This window comes from Vicia villosa, linkage group LG1, assembly GCF_029867415.1.
Source record: "Vicia villosa cultivar HV-30 ecotype Madison, WI linkage group LG1, Vvil1.0, whole genome shotgun sequence".
NCBI classification, from domain to species: Eukaryota; Viridiplantae; Streptophyta; class Magnoliopsida; order Fabales; family Fabaceae; genus Vicia; species Vicia villosa.
The window spans coordinates 225663941-225680394 of NC_081180.1; the positions used below are offsets into that span (position 1 = coordinate 225663941).

At 35.2% G+C, this 16454-nt stretch overlaps 3 protein-coding genes across 4 annotated transcripts; 1 reads left to right on the forward strand and 2 right to left on the reverse strand.

Moving 5' to 3' along the window:
• Positions 1 to 985: 985 nt before the first annotated feature.
• On the reverse strand, positions 986 to 2362 carry LOC131644914 (cyanidin 3-O-galactoside 2''-O-xylosyltransferase FGGT1-like). The gene has a single exon (XM_058915525.1). The coding sequence runs from the start codon at positions 2360 to 2362 to the stop codon at positions 986 to 988; it is 1377 nt and encodes a 458-aa protein (XP_058771508.1).
• Positions 2363 to 3258: 896 nt separating this feature from the next.
• On the reverse strand, positions 3259 to 8839 carry LOC131644913 (uncharacterized). Its single transcript, XM_058915524.1, has 8 exons — positions 8394 to 8839; positions 7883 to 8086; positions 7238 to 7729; positions 6028 to 6138; positions 5168 to 5350; positions 4439 to 4645; positions 4100 to 4220; positions 3259 to 4007 (listed from the first exon to the last, which is right to left on the reverse strand). Exons 1-8 carry the CDS (start codon positions 8817 to 8819, stop codon positions 3895 to 3897), a joined length of 1857 nt encoding a protein of 618 aa, XP_058771507.1. The 5' UTR covers positions 8820 to 8839; the 3' UTR covers positions 3259 to 3894.
• Positions 8840 to 12518: 3679 nt separating this feature from the next.
• LOC131644915 (transcription elongation factor 1 homolog) lies at positions 12519 to 15715 on the forward strand. 2 transcript variants are annotated; one of them, XM_058915526.1, is made up of 5 exons: positions 12519 to 12680; positions 13303 to 13425; positions 14606 to 14676; positions 15250 to 15271; positions 15387 to 15715. In XM_058915526.1, the coding sequence occupies exons 2-5, from the start codon at positions 13313 to 13315 to the stop codon at positions 15451 to 15453; spliced, it is 273 nt and encodes a 90-aa protein (XP_058771509.1). In that variant the 5' UTR covers positions 12519 to 12680; positions 13303 to 13312; the 3' UTR covers positions 15454 to 15715. The 2 variants fall into 2 exon arrangements, with proteins under 2 accessions (XP_058771509.1, XP_058771510.1); XM_058915527.1 differs by having other exon boundaries at positions 12520 to 12680; positions 13297 to 13425.
• Positions 15716 to 16454: the final 739 nt, after the last annotated feature.

Consider the following 16454-nt stretch of genomic DNA (forward strand, 5'->3'; position numbering starts at 1 on the left):
AATTACTTTCTTCTCTTCAATTGTGTATACACTCTTTGATTCCGAGAAGAATTAAAATCCAGTAATCAAATTGAATCTCTCTGTTAGAAATTCATAGATCACTATCGGTAAGTATACAAATCACTTTTCTGTTTAATCATAACTTAGAATTTTCCTCCAAATCTCAGTTCTTCCTTTTAATCTATCTTCTTTTTACTTTCAAAAACTTAGACTTTTAATTTTGTTTTCAATTTTGGTATGAACATAAAATTAGTTAGTGTATCATAGCCTACTAAGTGTTTGATGAAATGTCTGTGTTGATGATAGGATTTTAAATTGCCAGAAAATGAAGAAAGGAGTGCACCCACAAAAGCAATGGATTTCATATGTTACCCAATCCGGTAGATTGATGAATGTGATGATGACAAAGATACACCCTGTTGGTAAAGTCTACCACTTTCGCGCCAAGCGTCAAATGGCTGAGAGTTTGGGACAGATTGCTAAGTTCAGACGTCGGTTCGGGTTGGAAAATCCAGAGGCCGCTGAAAAGAAATGACTTTTGCTATCTCTACAAGGAGGTTTCATTTTGTATTTCATGCAAGTTATTTTTTTGGAAAATCCCAAAGAAATGATCATGTTCTGAACCAAGTTTTTGTGAATTTTCTTAGAGCAGTACTACTTCATGTTAGGTTTCTTGGTAACAATTTTAGGCATTGATCAGAATGCACTGATATTTACGATGAAAGAGCAAATGACTGCTTTCGATGGAATTACGATATCTAGTTATTATTTTAGTCTCTTCATGTGCTTTTAAAAAGTTTAAGACTGTGATTATGCTACAATACTTTCAGCCTTTGTATTTCTTTATTTAATTTGGAAACACAATATACATTCGATAATTGAGATATGATAAAAGTATGCAAATTTTGTGTGCTAACGAACAGTTATAGCTTTTAAATAAGATATCACATTCATCTATGTAATTATCGTCAATATGCGTAATGAATCAAGACTTGAGCAGACTGTGTAGCTTCTGAACTAAGTCATCCACATAGGAGTTTTCCAGCCCCTGGCTGAGCAAGAACTCCCTCCATTGAGCATGATTCTTTCTAACTATATGACCCAATTCACTCTCACTGTCTGTTACGGTTCTCACTGCCTTGCACACTGCTTCCCTGGTAAAGAGTCCGTCTTCTTCATTTTTCCCTACCTCTATTCCTACTTTTAAATCTCCGCTCATTATTCTTGCATTGATGAATTGATCTCCTGCGTGGGGAAGTAGTACTAATTGACAATCATTTACCATGGCCTCTGTTAATGAGCCGGATCCACAATGAGTCACAAAGCAACCCACCGATGGGTGGCTCAGGATCAATTGTTGTTGAACCCAGTCCCCTTCAACTACCCCTCTTCCCTTTATCCTCTCGCTAAATCCTTCGGGCAGAGCTAATTCCATTGTTTCAGCTCCTATTGATGGTTTCAACGCAGCTAGAAAAGGCATTCCTGTAAGTTCAAAACCCAATAACAGTTCCTTAAATTGATTACTCTTCAAAATGCATTCACTTCCAAAGGCACAAAAAATCACTGTTTTGGGTTTGAAACCTCCTAGCCAGGTTACCCATTTTTCTTCTAAAGTAGAGGTTGGTGGATCTGGCAAAACTGGCCCTGCCAAAAACACCTGCTTTCTCATTTGCTTTTCAAGATAATCACAATAAGGGCCTTCCATTTCTCTGCTAGTTTTGAAAATGATAGCGTCACAGCTGGTGAATGAGATCAATTGCCGTTCCATAAATGAAATGTCTTTTCCATAACCCTTTAAAGTGGAGGTGGCTAACCCTCTTGCTTCATGAGGTTTTAGCTTGATAGATGAGGGAGGAAAACCTGGTGGAGGGTTAAGCAGATCATCTTCTGTTAATGGCTTCTCATGAAGTTTTCTTTCAGGGCTTATCAGATATCCCACAGTGGCAGGGCTGATTGTGCAGTAATGTAAAGCCTTAATGCCAAACCGTCTTGCTAATGCAGGTAACCAATATGTGAAATCGAAGAAAACCATATGGGGTTTAAGCTCTCTTAGAGAATCTTCAATGATAGGCTCGGTGAGATCCATTGCAGTCATGAGAAGGGAATGCAACGAGAAAGGAAGGTCTGCAGTCGTTTCAGATCCACGAGGAAGACCATCGACGTCTGGTATGGAGATTGGAATGAAGGAGATGCGATCTGAGTGGAGATTGAAATGCTCCAATTTAGATATAGTGTTTCTGGGCATAAGAAATGAAATCTTGTGGCCTCTCTCAGCAAGTTTGTTGGATATATGAAGGTATGAAGTAAGATGGCCTAATGCAAACCATGGATACATTGCAACATGAAAGTTGTTGGCAGCCATGGTTAATAAAAAAGAATTAAGGACATGCAAACTATCTGAAATCACAGAAATGTGACACTTGCTAAGAGCTAAAATGATATGTACTACAAGAATAATTGTTTGAAAAATGAAACAGAGAAATATGAGATGACAATGTGAATGATATGTAAATAAAGCTAATGTTTTTCGAAAATCATGAAATTCATGTGCTTCTTTGTACCATGCCTTTCTCCATCTACTCTTGCAGAAGTGGTTTCAACATGATCTTTCTCATGCCAAAGCTCAATTATAGAAAATTGACCATCAACATTTTACACTAATAATAACAAAAGTTGAACATAAAAATTGAGAAAATAATTTAGGTATGCATTATCTATATTAAAGGATATAAGCATAATGAATTCGAATGGAGTACAGGTTCTATTGTAAATTGTATGATAGTCTCAGAAAGTGTTGGTAGCAATTCTATTACTTTATTTGTGGTGTCATATCTACTTATTTAGTCAATTAACATAATATTTTGACAGAAAAACAAAATAATAAAAGTCCAAAAGCCAGGCCAGTACAATGTGCTCAAGTTCTTTTGGTGTTAAAACCAATTTCTTGTTTTAGTCATTCACAATTTGCTGGTGGTCCAATTTGACTCATTATCCGATAGAGACTAATTTGACTATAGTTTTTCTGTATGACACATTACGACGTAGTAGGGATTAATTTCATATGCCAAAAACTTAATTGATATAAAAAATTTTATGACTGAATTGGAACGCAAACAAATTGTGAGGACAAAATTGGATCTTTATTCTCTTTTTTTTTTTTTTTTTTGACAAAAGAGAAATTAAACCAATCTATAATTATAAACTTGGATGTATAAATAAAACATGAAAAAATGTCAGTATCTTACAAAAGCTTGTCATTATGTCAAAAAAAATTGTTGTGGCAAATTCTGCCATGCAAAAGGGGTGAAAGTGATGTATTGTGCACAGTATTTTTCCAACATTAAATAAAAACTTCACCAAATTTTACGGTACACGGCCAAAATTTTCTCCCCCTTCCACACATTCACTTTATCAACAAAGTAATTTCCTATCATGTTAAGATTCAAAACAACACATGGGAGAATACACACTTCTGGTAATAACTTAATGTGATCCACAAATGAAGGAGCTGAAAAAAGGAAAGGGTAACAAAAAAGACTTTCTCAACATGCTATAAGAGGCAAGGCAATGTTTGGCAATGGGTGTGCAAGCAAAATCTTACTTTCTAGTTATCAGTACAAATGCTCTTTTCATTTTCCATTGCACAATTAGATTATAGCAACTTCTATTTGTATTTTTCTATTTACAAAAGTTCTTTGTGAAATCAAAATTATTGAGAAAACCCCAAATACAGTGTGCCAATTTTACTAACCCTTACAGAGCCACCATTTCTAGTGAAAATCAAACCTACATCGACAATTCTAATCTTCAACTCTTCCCATACTCCCAGCATCAATTCATCTTTAACTGTAATCAAGTTTACTAAGAATAACTTCTAGCTTTGTTGAAAAAGGATCACTGGTATGGCCTAGCCATGGCAAAATAAGCATCTGGTTTAACTGACATGAGCAACTCTACAACTGTTACTTTTTTCGGAAGGGGAACCCTGAGACCTGGTTCAATGATACCTGCTTGATAAAATCCAAGAGAACATAACAGTTTCAATAGCAGTTTATGCTAAAACATTATGCATCAAAAATTGAAAGCAATTAGAAGTTACCTGGGGAAAGCTTTTTCCCTCCATACAGCTCCCTTGCCAGAGGATTATTAGCCCATTGATTAACCGCCACCCGACTCAAGGGTTGAAAACCAACTATCTTCCCCTCACGAGTGAAAACCACCTGAATTTCAAATAATTGCAAGGGAAACCCAACATCAGTCGAATAATACAAAGCAAACAGGACAACTTTTCCTCCATGAACAGGAAACTCTATTAATAACTCGTGAAATTAAAATTCTAATGATCAGTCATGCTTTAATGCAAGTTACACAACAAAGAAACCCGGAAACAAAAGATGTAATAGTGTGTTAGATACAATGTTCTAAAAATATTGAGTACCTGGTAACTAGCAATATCCTGCATGGATACTTTTGTATCTGCATCTATATTCTCTGAAGAAGTAGAAAGTGAATCAATGAATTCACCTTGCAAGTAAGCCGGCAATTCTCCAATCCAGGCACGGTTACCATCTTCTACCTTAATTTCATCTGACCAGCCATAAGCATCCTTCACCTTAGCAACAGTTGACACACAAAACTCTTCCACCTATCCATGTAAAAAATGAAAGAAAGCACTTTATAGCCAGAAGTAGAAGACAATGTTAAGTGTAAAAAGCTAAACAGACGGTGTAATTGATGCCACGCAGAATGTGGGAACAAAGCATTACTTAACATGAAATATAACCTTTGTACAGACCATACGTAAGTTCCAAGATAAAGTAACAATGCATAAAAGAAAGAATGCCATATAAGGAGCTAGTTTAATAATGTACATTGTATTTACCCATTCCTAAACAGCATGCAGATTTTGCATATATTAATACAAAATATAAGGAGAAAACTTACCTACAATTCCTTAGGTGTGGTTTATGCTATTTGCCAATGAAAATATAACAAGTGTACTTTAACATCATTTAAGGAGTGAAAATAGGAGAAAATTGCATGTGTAAGAGAAAATTTTACACTTGTCATATTTTCATTTGAAAATAGTACAAACCACACCTAAGGAATTGTATCTATGTATTCTCCTTAACACAATTAGTAAAAAAAAAAAAGATAGACAGCAAACCTTTGTTGTATCCAAAAAGTCATGCATAACATTGACTTCAGATGTTGGTAGAGACCTATGTTCTACAGGATGTTTCCTTTCCTTGCTTAATTCAGGTAAACGAAATTGACCCAAAGCACTGATTGCTACAAGAAACATGCCACTTGCAAGAATTACTGACAGTGTTTTTGATAAAGAACCCCCCTACAAACAAATATGACAATCAGCTAAATGCCAAGCATGCAAGATACACTATCCCAACAGTCATATAACAAAAACCCAACCTATCAGCAAAAAATATAACTTCCGATAATTTTAATGAGAACTGTCTAGGATTCCTTATTTTTTTGGGAATAAATTTACGGAAAACTATACTTTCCTTCAGTATCAGCAGCGAGGTGAGTTTCTACTTCTACACTGTTCTCTAGTAAAATTGGAAATTTAATGTTCCCCTCTTTTTTGAGGCACAAAATGAAAGTTTGTACTACCTCTGTCCATAAATATAAGACCCCTATGAATAAAACACAGGAATTAATAAAGTTGGTTGTGGTATAAAATTTGTTAATGATTGATATTGTTTTACATATTTACCCTTCATGAATGAGAGAGAATTAATCAATACTTTCATAAACTTGAACACTAGTTTTTGACACAGAAGACAGTTGGGCACGGAGTTTGATCTTCCTCTCCACTTAAAAGAGTTGAAATTTGAAACACTTAAATAATCAACAAGGGATATGTGATTATGTTTCTATCAAGCTTTGGAAACTTTGCAGCCACACCACAGGATACTTCCCTTGGATTTTATCATATCCCGAAAACTAGTCTTTTGAAAGCTACATTTAGAAAGTTTTAAGAACAAACAACAGACACTTGATTACCTTTCTATTGGACACGCTGGCATACTTGGCCGCCACTCCACAGGATAATTCCTTATCTGACAACGAATAGGGATCCACATAGTACATATCTAACGTTTCTGCCAAACCAACCTGCAATTTCGTTAAATATGTAAGAATGTATATTTGTTGTATGTATTGTATGCATGATATTGACAGCGTAGTTGTCACATAACTTTAGGTGACCCTAAGAACTATGGAGTACAACCTTCTATAGAGTATAGGCAATAAGTAAAATCTAATAAACAGTGCAATAATGAATTACTGAACTAAGGTCACCATATTCAAACTTACCAAACAAAACATAGAAGTTAGGATTACGGTAGTACTTGCATGCAGACCAAATGGGACAGAGAGAGACATATTCTGTTATGTCCTCTTTGAGGTATGAAACCAAAATGTACCACTTCTTCTGCTTTATATCCAATTTATTCTACTTGTAGTATTTATCAAACATAGAGCAAAACATATTGTTCTGTCTTCTTCTAATGTTTATCAAACGCTCACTAATTTAAGAACCTGGTCAATTTAGAAATTTTTTTAGACTTTCAAAATTTATTATTAGAAAACTTTTAAGACTGAATAAGGTTCAATTAACTGTCTATATTTCTCTTTTTCTTTTTAGCTCCTTTCCACAAGTAAATCATAAATTATCAAGAAAGGTTCTTGCTGTGTCTCCCCGTCATTAGTTTTGTTCTTGTATAAGTATGTTACCCTTGCTTCGAAGGCAAACTATCATTTGGCAAATTTGCAACTTGAAGTGAGAAAGATGGGAGGCTCCTCACTACTCGTAAACATGAATATTTGACCAAAGTTAAAGATCTTGGAATATTCTTTTCCTTGTCTTCTATAATAAAAACTGGGGACGAAAAAAGTTGAGCCACAACTACTAATAATCTATACCTATATTATATATGCAGGATAATCTATACCTATATTATATGCAGGATAATCTATACCTATATTATATATTCTACCAAATTTACCCTTTATTTATAATTTTGTCTTTCTTTACCTAACCAAATTACTCTTTTTTTTTAAAATAATCACGTAAAGTTGTGAAACTTTCATAATTTCTAATGAAAAAAGTGGACATATGGACATGTTATGTTAGTGCCCATCTGCATGCCGGTAAAATATAAAATTATCACAAAAAATATAAAGGTTGGTGCAAAAGGAAAACATAAAGTACCATTTGAGAGTGGGTCAAAAGAACTTCCAACCTATTCTCTGCAGACATTTTCCAGCCCTGAAATTTTGCATCTCCCATTACTTTGGGGTCAATCTCTAACCGATATGCAGGTACATACTCACTTGTCCAAGCACTGAAATCAGAACCACCAATTTTCTCTAATTTTTCATAATAGGATGGTTTCCACCAAAAGCGCCCCGATTGTATTTTCACAGGCTTGAATGCATCCTTCATTACGTGATATTTATCCAATAGACTTCTTGCATTTTCAACTATCTCATCTTCAAATAATTTGTGCAAAATGACCGCAGAGTCCTTTGATTGTATCCTTTCAGGCTTTTGAAACCAGTGAAAGAAACCATTTCTACTACCATCCTGTGATTTATCAAGAAATTGCTTTTGAGTGCTTTGGAGAGCAGAGACGCAAACAACTTCTGCGAGCACGGAGATAAGATATTCATTGGATGAACTGAGAGTGAAAGATGCAGGAACCTGCTCACATGAAACGCATAAAAAGAACCGAACATATCAGTGTCAGGGACACCTGCAGGACAGACATTATAATATGACATTACAATTTACAAAAGCAATTGAGATGTAAAACTTTTAAAAATAAATTAAACAAACAGAATGTACCAAACAAACCTCTCTCGGGTTTTCAAGATCCTCCATTTTTCGTTCTTCTCCTGGTTGAAAGACAGTAAGATCAAATGTCCAAATCTGCTCCAAAACCACTTGCCTAAATGTCATAGTCAGTACATTCTTAGATGTGGTATTGGAAAATAGATCTTCTGAGAGAGACTTTTTGAGCTTCGCAGCCCTTTCTTTAACTTTCCTAGCCGGTAAGAACTGCCAAAAACACAACATTTGAAATTCATATAAGCCTAAAAAAAAGCTTATGACTGTTAATGCCATGTTTGGACTGATGGACTAGAACGGAGTAGAGCATAATGAAACCTAATGGAATGGAGTGAAACGGTGCGAAATGAATCAAATTTTCCATTCCATTGTTTAGGTATTTTTGTTAATTTGATAGAATGGAACATAAATAACTAATTAGTTCATTCCGTTGCATACATCCTCAAATTGTGCATAATTTGATACTAACTTTAACTTTCAATTGGACAAATTCAAATGAATGTAAAAAAGAATGTACCAGCCTAGTAGAAATGGTGCCGTGGTCACTGGAAGAAGCGGGAAAAACGGTTTCAACAACCATAGCATCCATACCAGCGTCAATATGTTCCACGGCGACTTCACCGCCATCAGCCGCACCAGCCGTAATAGCCTGCCGGGAATCAACAGCTCCGACGAGAGTTAGTTGCGACAAATCATTTTCGTATGTTCTGACACACGGGAGTCTCTTTTGGTCTGATGTATCGGCAATTGCTTGCAAAACTTCTTGCTCAGTCACCGGAACTGTCTTCGGAGGAAGACAAGAGAGGATGAAGATGTGGGGTTTTGAGCTTATGAGGTGCTGGGTGGGGAAGAATAGTGAGAATTTGGAATTGCGGCGAAGGGAAACGAAGTGGGTGAACAGTGAAGTGCTGGTTGTTGCTATAGAAGCCATGGCCGTTGGCATTGCCGGAGAGAGAGGTTGTGTTCTTCGTATATCGTTTGAAAGTTATGGGTCTTCTGCTTCTTTTTTTTGGCCCAAATAAACATTCTCTGGGCTTTGCTATCCGCACGCAATGTTGTAGAAAACGCACCCCTTAACTACTCATTCGATAAATAGTTTGAATTTAATCAAAACCACTTCTATATTACAAATATAGGATTTTAATTTGTTAAAAGTGATAATATTGTGAAAAATGAATTAGAACAATTGAATTTGTTAAAAGTGATATTATTTTGTTTTATGGATAGGATTCTCTCAGAACCTTATGGTTGAGGTATTTATATAAATTATTGGGCCTAGAATTAGATTCTTAGGGTCCGTTTGGTTCAAACGGGAGGGGAGAGATTTTTATCAAGGGGGAGGGGAGGTGAGTAGAAGAGAGGGGAGGGATTTTAATTACATATATGTTTGGTTCAAAATATGAAGGGGGAGGGAGGGGATGAATTTTATTTACAAATATATTTGGTTCACAAGGGGAGCGGAGGTATTTTAAAAATAATTTACATTTTTAACCTTGTAATTTTACTATAAAATTTATGATATTTACTATTTATAAGTATTCAATTCGATAACATAAAAAAATTTATAAAAACGTAATAATTATAATATATAGTTTTAAAAAATTATCGAATACAATAAAATCTAACAAAAATATTTGAAACAAAAATATTGTAATAGTTAAAACCTAACAAAAATTTTAAAAAATAAAGTAAAAAAATTTAATTATAATTATAATAAGGGTAAATATGTAAATATAATATGAATCACCTCCCCTCCCCTCCGAATCCCCCCAAATTGGGGGAAGAAAAAGTGGCTCACGAGGGAATTTGGTCCCCTCTATCTACATCCCCTCCCCCTCTTAAAATTTGAAACAAACACATAAACTATTAAAAATCTCCTCCCCTCCCATCCCCTTCATTTACCTACAACCAAACGGACCCTTAAAAAATAAAAACTTCTTACAAGAGAGCGGAAAATGGACACTTAATCCTCTATCATTCAGGAGACCGTGGTTAATCCCCCCTTGAATTGTTTCTCTGTGTGTTGTGGACTAAGGACATGACATCTCCCACACCCTCGCATCGAGCGGGTTGCCCAGGAATGGACGTCGTTTTAAAGGAATGGACGTTGTATATAGTAAACGGGTGATCACCCTTGAATACGAGAGGATAGGAAGATATAGTGAACGAGTTACTATACCTCTTTTTCCTTATATAACCTGATGCGGGCCTTTTGTAAATATACTAATACACAGTCCTTTAAGCACGAGGGATTGGAAAGGACAAAGTGATTTAGCCTTATTCCTCTCATCCTTATCTAGTAGCATTCCTACGGTATACCTAAGGGAGCCCCTCAAGTACGACATGAACCATTCATGTAAGAGGTAAGTCCCTCGTGCTTGGGCGAGTTCTTCATGCATAAGTGAGTTTAAGATTATTCTCCAGGTGTTAATGATGTGAATCGCACGTCACTTGAGGTAAACCAAACAACAATTAGTTGAGAAAAACATGCAAAATATTAAATGCAATCAATGATGATTTAGTCTTTGGACACTAAATTAGATTTGTTCTCCCACATGTGTTAGGAGCTTGCAGAATCTTTTGCATTTAAGGGGGAACCTAGGAGACCTTTAATCACCCCTAGGTTCCGACTTTTATTTAAGGGACTCAAACTTATCATGTTTACCTTTTTGCGTGCTTTCACACTGGAGCTCTTTTGCAAACCTCATTCCGACAGCATGTTAATCTATTTCTACTACAAAGATGTCTAATCTAGCCACCTCAGACGACTTCCTTAGTCTCTATTTCTACTTCTGGCTCTTAATCACTTGTGACATGGGGGTTCTCATCCCATTTTCCCCATTTGAGGCAGAAGTTTTAAAGGTGTTCGACGTTGCACCATCAAAGATAATGGCTAAGTAGTTGTAGTTTGATTCAGGTGTTTGGGATTATATATTGGCGACTAAGGACTCATACTACTATAGGGGTGTTCTTCTCCTCCTATGTGTCCAAGGCAACTGCTCGGGAGGGCTGAGTGACTCTAGGTGCCTTGCCTGGTAGAGCTTTGTTCAAGTCATACTCCAATCACTATAAGAATTCAAAGTCAAATTTGTGCGAGTTAGAGTGCGAGAAGACTCCAGAGTCACTGTTGAGGCGGATGACACATCTCACTTTCCTCTAGCCTGAACGGATAATTTCATTTTCCCAATCACAGAATAGTGAAAACCACCTATCGTCTTTCAGTATAAACCCGAGAAACCATCTATGAATATCTTAGTTCATAACTGGGACAAAACATTCAACTATTCTACGTAAAATACACATCAAATAGGTATTCTATGTCTCTTGCAACCTTAAGTAAGCAAATCTTCACCTTCTTTGTATTTTTAGCCAATATAAAAATTGAATTCAAATTCATGATTACCTCTTGCTCTTTTTTCCGATCCCTTAAAAAGGTGTTGGACCATGTATCATTCCACATCAGTGCCACATAGTTTTATTTAGGGATGAACAATAAACCACAAATCATTCCAACCTACACTAACCATATTAGAAAAACCAAATTAAGTTGGATTGAAACGGGTTGGCGATTCATCGGGCTCAAACTTCGTTTTTAAATGGACGAGTTCGGCTCATTTAAATGGACCCGCAGGTACCCAAGTTAACTCGAATAAATACTACATTTTTATTTTTGCAAAGCTATTTGTGGTAGAATATTAAATTTTTGTTTTTGTATAATCTCTCAATTAAATTTTTGAATATTACACTTGCTTCCATTTTTATTAAATTTGATTTTAAATTTTAGAATATGATTTAAGCTTATTTATTATCAAGAAATCTGCAATTGAATTTAATTATACGCCCAATTTAAATGTTTAACATATTTTTACATTGAAATTTTGGAATTTAATGTAAGAACAAATTAGATTTTGTTATCAAATAATGTCATTGAGCCTAAAAATGGATAAACTCAATAACTCGAATAATCGACTGAAATAATATGTAATCCATTAAAACTATTTGAATCTAATGTGACTTTTTGGTACGAACCCACCTAATATAAATCTTTTTTGTATAAATTAAGGTATCATCTGCATGTTCGAATCGTGAATAACACTATTGTGTGTCCAAATCGGAGTTCCAACCTAAAATCTCTAATTAAGCATAAACAAACTTCCATCATCTAATCCATATGGTGGTTTTAGATCTCAACCGAGTGTATATATTTTTTTATATATAAAACCGAGTATTTTGTTGGTTGATTCTGACTAGGGTTGTTTTCGGTCCGGTCCGGTTCGGGTATTTGCTATCTCGAGAGCCGGACCGAAATAGTATCGGGTAAATCCGGATTGGACCGAAATAGTGATGGATCAAATTTTTGGACCGAAACTGGACTGTTACTTCGGATATCCGACAAAAGTATCCAATAAATATCCAATATAGTATCCATTTTTGATATCGGATAAAAAAATTACCCATTCCCGGACCGAATAACATTTGGTCGGTCCAATAGACCGGTTCCACCGGTCCGATTCTCGGATCCTATGGACCAAATACAGCCCTAATTCTGACTAATAAAATAGCCATAAATAAATAAATAATGGGATTGAATTGGTAAAACACCGAAAATATTTTTCTTAGTTAAAAGATTGTACGGGTATTAAACCATAAATATAAAAACTTATTAAAAACATGAATTTGGTTTAGGGTTTCATCTGATTTCCTTCTTTCTTTATTCCGTTTTGCTGCCGAATCCTTGCCAGATCAATAGGTAAAAAAAAGGCATAACTTCCTTCTGCAAAATTTCTCCGATTTCTTTCTTCAGGTAATCACAGCAATTATTTCATTTTCGACACAAACTCTCTATCCGCTGTTTACACATTCAATTGAATTTTTGGAATTTATTTTTCAAATTGAATGTTATCAGAAAAACTAACAAAATCTTATCGTTTAGGTTTTTTATTCTCGTATTAATTTATCCTCTGTTTACAATTTGACATGAAATTTTGGTATTTTCCTCAAATTCAATGTTATCAGAAAACACTTACAAAATCATGTCTTTTAAGGTTTTTTCTCCTGTTTCTTTGCCATGTTATTTTATAAGAAATTATTAGAGAAAAATTAGCACTAGCAAAGCATTGATCGGTGAAATTTTTTGTTATGTGGTAAGTTCCATTTTTGTATGGAATTGTATCCTCTGCAGCACTGACCTCTCTGACCGCGTCGGAGTCGGACAACGGAACAGACACTTGGGATTACATTTGATTTATTTATTTTTTCAAATTTTTATCAAGGTTCTCCTGTCAATGTCGGTGTCATGTTTGGGGTGTCTCTCTGTGCTTCATAGATTGTAAATGTATTTTGTGTGTGTTTGTTCTGCATTTTGAAATTTATCGAATGCCGACAAGTTTTCGTTTCACTGAATTGTTTGCATGTATCATAATCAGGTTTTGAGCTATGGGAAAGAGGAAAGCGAAAACCAAGCCTCCTCCAAGGAAACGAATGGATAAACTTGACACTTCCTTCAGTTGCCCTTTCTGTAATCATGGCAGCAGTGTTGAATGCCGCATGTAAGTAGTATTCATACTCTCCTTGCAATTGTAAATAAAGGGTTTGTATCTCTTTTGTTAGGTTTTAATATTTGTAAGGATGAGTTAGGTCAAACTCTAATTCTAACATGATATCGCAAGCCTATCAATTTGGGTCACCCATCATTTATATCTAGATATAGTGTGCTATAGTAGCGCTATAGCGGTATAGCACAGCAGTTCAGGACCTCAGTGCTACGCTTTTGGCCTGCTAACCGCTATACGCGATAGCAAAAATAGCAGCCGCTATTTGGGAGGTCGTGGCGGTGCAATAGCGGTTCTATAGAGCTTTTCAGACCGCTATTGGGAAGATGAGGGCAATATTGTAATTTTTTAAAGGAAAAATTGATTATTTTTTCTTTTATCATAAAATATGATATTGATGCTTTAGGTCAAATTCACCAAACGGTGGAACCTAAGTTACCGTACTCTCTCTTCGTAAATCTGCTTCTTCCACTTTCTTCTCAACCTAAAAATTAGCAACGGCTAAAACTCAGCAAGCGGTTAACACAGTAAGAGTTACTAGACATAACTCTAGACTTGTTACATTAGTGTCTAACGGAGACGAGGAGTTGGAGGTGGAAGAAGAGTTTGAAGTTGAATTAAGTGATGAGCAAGATGATATTAATGTGGAGGAACTTAGAAGTGAAAATGAGGCGGATGTGATTTACTCATTTTGTTTACTTTGTTTACATTTAGAATTTGGTTTAGTCATTTTGAGCACATTTATAATTTGATTTTGATGAGAACTTATATTGTGGTGTTGTTGGAATTTATGTATTTTGTTGCAAGTTCTACTTTTAAAGCATTATCTATGTTGTTGGTACTTATTTTAAGTATTTATGTATTCATGTTAAGTATTTACCTTGGTTTTTAAAGCTCGCAATAGCGGTCATCCCGCTATCCGCTATGCCACTATAACATTTTGGGGGTCCGGCGCCACACGCCGTTATATGAGATTAACAACCTAGATTTATATATTCTTACCAAACCCAGTAGTGTTGGGCATAAAGGAAGGCATAGCTGCTTGTCCGAAAACATGGGAAGACATTCTTGCATTTCGTAATATTTAAAAAATTTGTTATTATTTACCCGACAATGATTGATTACGGATATTAGTTGTTTTGAAGCTCGTTTTTGGTGTTCTTTTGAGTTTTGACAGTGACATGAAGAATTTGATAGGAGAAGCTTCTTGCAGTATCTGCCAAGAGAACTTTAGCACTACTATCACAGGTTTGTTTCAAATGTAGTGTTCAGCATTTACTAGTTACTGTGTTGTTTCTTAGTGAGGCTGTAATACCAATTTATCTATCATGGTTAGGTGGTACTCGGTATCGAAAAATGGGAAAATAGCTATAGATACAATAACAAGAAACTATTTTGCTGATCTTTACAAGAAAAAACAACTTGATATCGACGAGTTTCCCTTAACACTTGGTCTTGATGATGTGTTTTAACTTATGACTCGACTCGATACGAAATTGCTGGCATGTGCTTCTAACATCTGTAGATCTCTTCGTGACCCTGTGCTGTGACATTTTGAAACTGTCAACAAATTAAAAAAAACATATCTTCTCCTACTAATTATTTTTTAGATCTTTGACAGAACATAAGCAATAAGTTTCTGTCTCTTTATATCTTGTTTGTGACTTTTTAAAGAAAACAAAAATTGGTTTCCCCCTTTGTATTCATATTTAAAAAGATTTTTTTTTTTAATTGATGTGAGTTTAAAAGTCAGATATTTAAGAATATATGTATTTATGCATTGAAAATCTAGCTAATAATTTGTTTTCTTCATTTTTGCAGCTTTATCTGAGCCAATAGATGTGTAAGTTCAATCAATATATGTGGAAAACACCCTACCCTTTTCACATCTGTCTCTTTAGTCTTTACATGTCTTTCATATTCATGAGTCATGGATAGACCTTGTTTGTAACTTGCAGATACAGCGAGTGGATTGATGAATGCGAACTGGTGAACAACCAGGAAGATGATGGTGCTGAGCAGTGACAATTAGAATCCTTGTTCTATTAGTTGTGAATACGATGAGTGACTATCACAATATCTTCTTTAACGTTTAATTTTGTTCAATTCCTGTCTGAAACTCGAGCGTGCGTCTAATGATTAGTTTATAGCATGTAAAAAGGAACTTGGAGATAACTGTCCTATGTAGATGAATCTATTTTGATGGGTGGCTAGTATGCAATATCCAAGTCTGTATTGCAGATTGTGTGTTTGTTACATTAGCAAAGCTTTTATTTTGTTCTTTGTCTTTGGACATGTGACCTGGGAGAGTGGTTATCTTCTGATTCACTAGATGTGACAGTTTTTTCCCAGTAACTTTTAATGCAATGTTTTAAAAACCGAGTCTACTAAGGATCAAAAGAGGTTTGATGCTAACATGACAACAGAAACATATTTCAGCAGCCTCTAATGCAGAACTCCTGTGAGAATTTACTATTATTCACAATGTCTCGGCATGGAAAAAATTGCCTTATCTTTTTGTTCCTAAGAAGAAAAAATGTGAAGAAATCACATGAAGGAGGGTTAAAAAACATAACCAATTATATACAAGCAACTTGAATGCAGCATCTTGCACATCGACTTCAAGATCAATCATGTCACATAATAGCTGCTTGTGACCTCAACATGATCGTCTTATCGTGATGGTGCACTATTCAGGCAACATCTTTGGCCTGATTCCCACCGAGACTATACCTTGTTGTCCTTCATTGAAAACTACTGCATTAAAGGCTGCACAACACATACGATTAAACTCTTCGTTTAATTCAAATTGATGATATTCTAATTCAAAAGTAGGTTGTCCATCGAGTTGGAGCAATTAACATGTCACTCTAAAAATTATACCTGACATCCCTCAATGATGTTATTACTCTTATGATCTTACAAAAAAATTGAAATTTATTTTCGCGTTTATTGGAAATTTTAAGAAAATATCGGATTTTTCCGCAATCTTAAGAAAAAATTACCGTTAATTCTTTTTTGACAAT

Coding starts and splice junctions, on each gene's coding strand:
- LOC131644914 (XM_058915525.1), bottom strand. CDS start 2,362: ATGGCTGCCAACAACTTTCATGTTGCAATGTATCCATGGTTTGCATTA.
- LOC131644913 (XM_058915524.1), bottom strand. CDS start 8,819: ATGCCAACGGCCATGGCTTCTATAGCAACAACCAGCACTTCACTGTTC. Junction 6,139..7,237: donor TTTTGACCCACTCTCAAATG/GTACTTTATGTT, acceptor ACGAAATTGCAG/GTTGGTTTGGCAGAAACGTT. Junction 4,646..5,167: donor ACTTTTTGGATACAACAAAG/GTTTGCTGTCTA, acceptor TTACATGGATAG/GTGGAAGAGTTTTGTGTGTC.
- LOC131644915 (XM_058915526.1), top strand. CDS start 13,313: ATGGGAAAGAGGAAAGCGAAAACCAAGCCTCCTCCAAGGAAACGAATG. Junction 14,677..15,249: donor CTTTAGCACTACTATCACAG/GTTTGTTTCAAA, acceptor TCATTTTTGCAG/CTTTATCTGAGCCAATAGAT. Junction 15,272..15,386: donor TTATCTGAGCCAATAGATGT/GTAAGTTCAATC, acceptor TGTAACTTGCAG/ATACAGCGAGTGGATTGATG.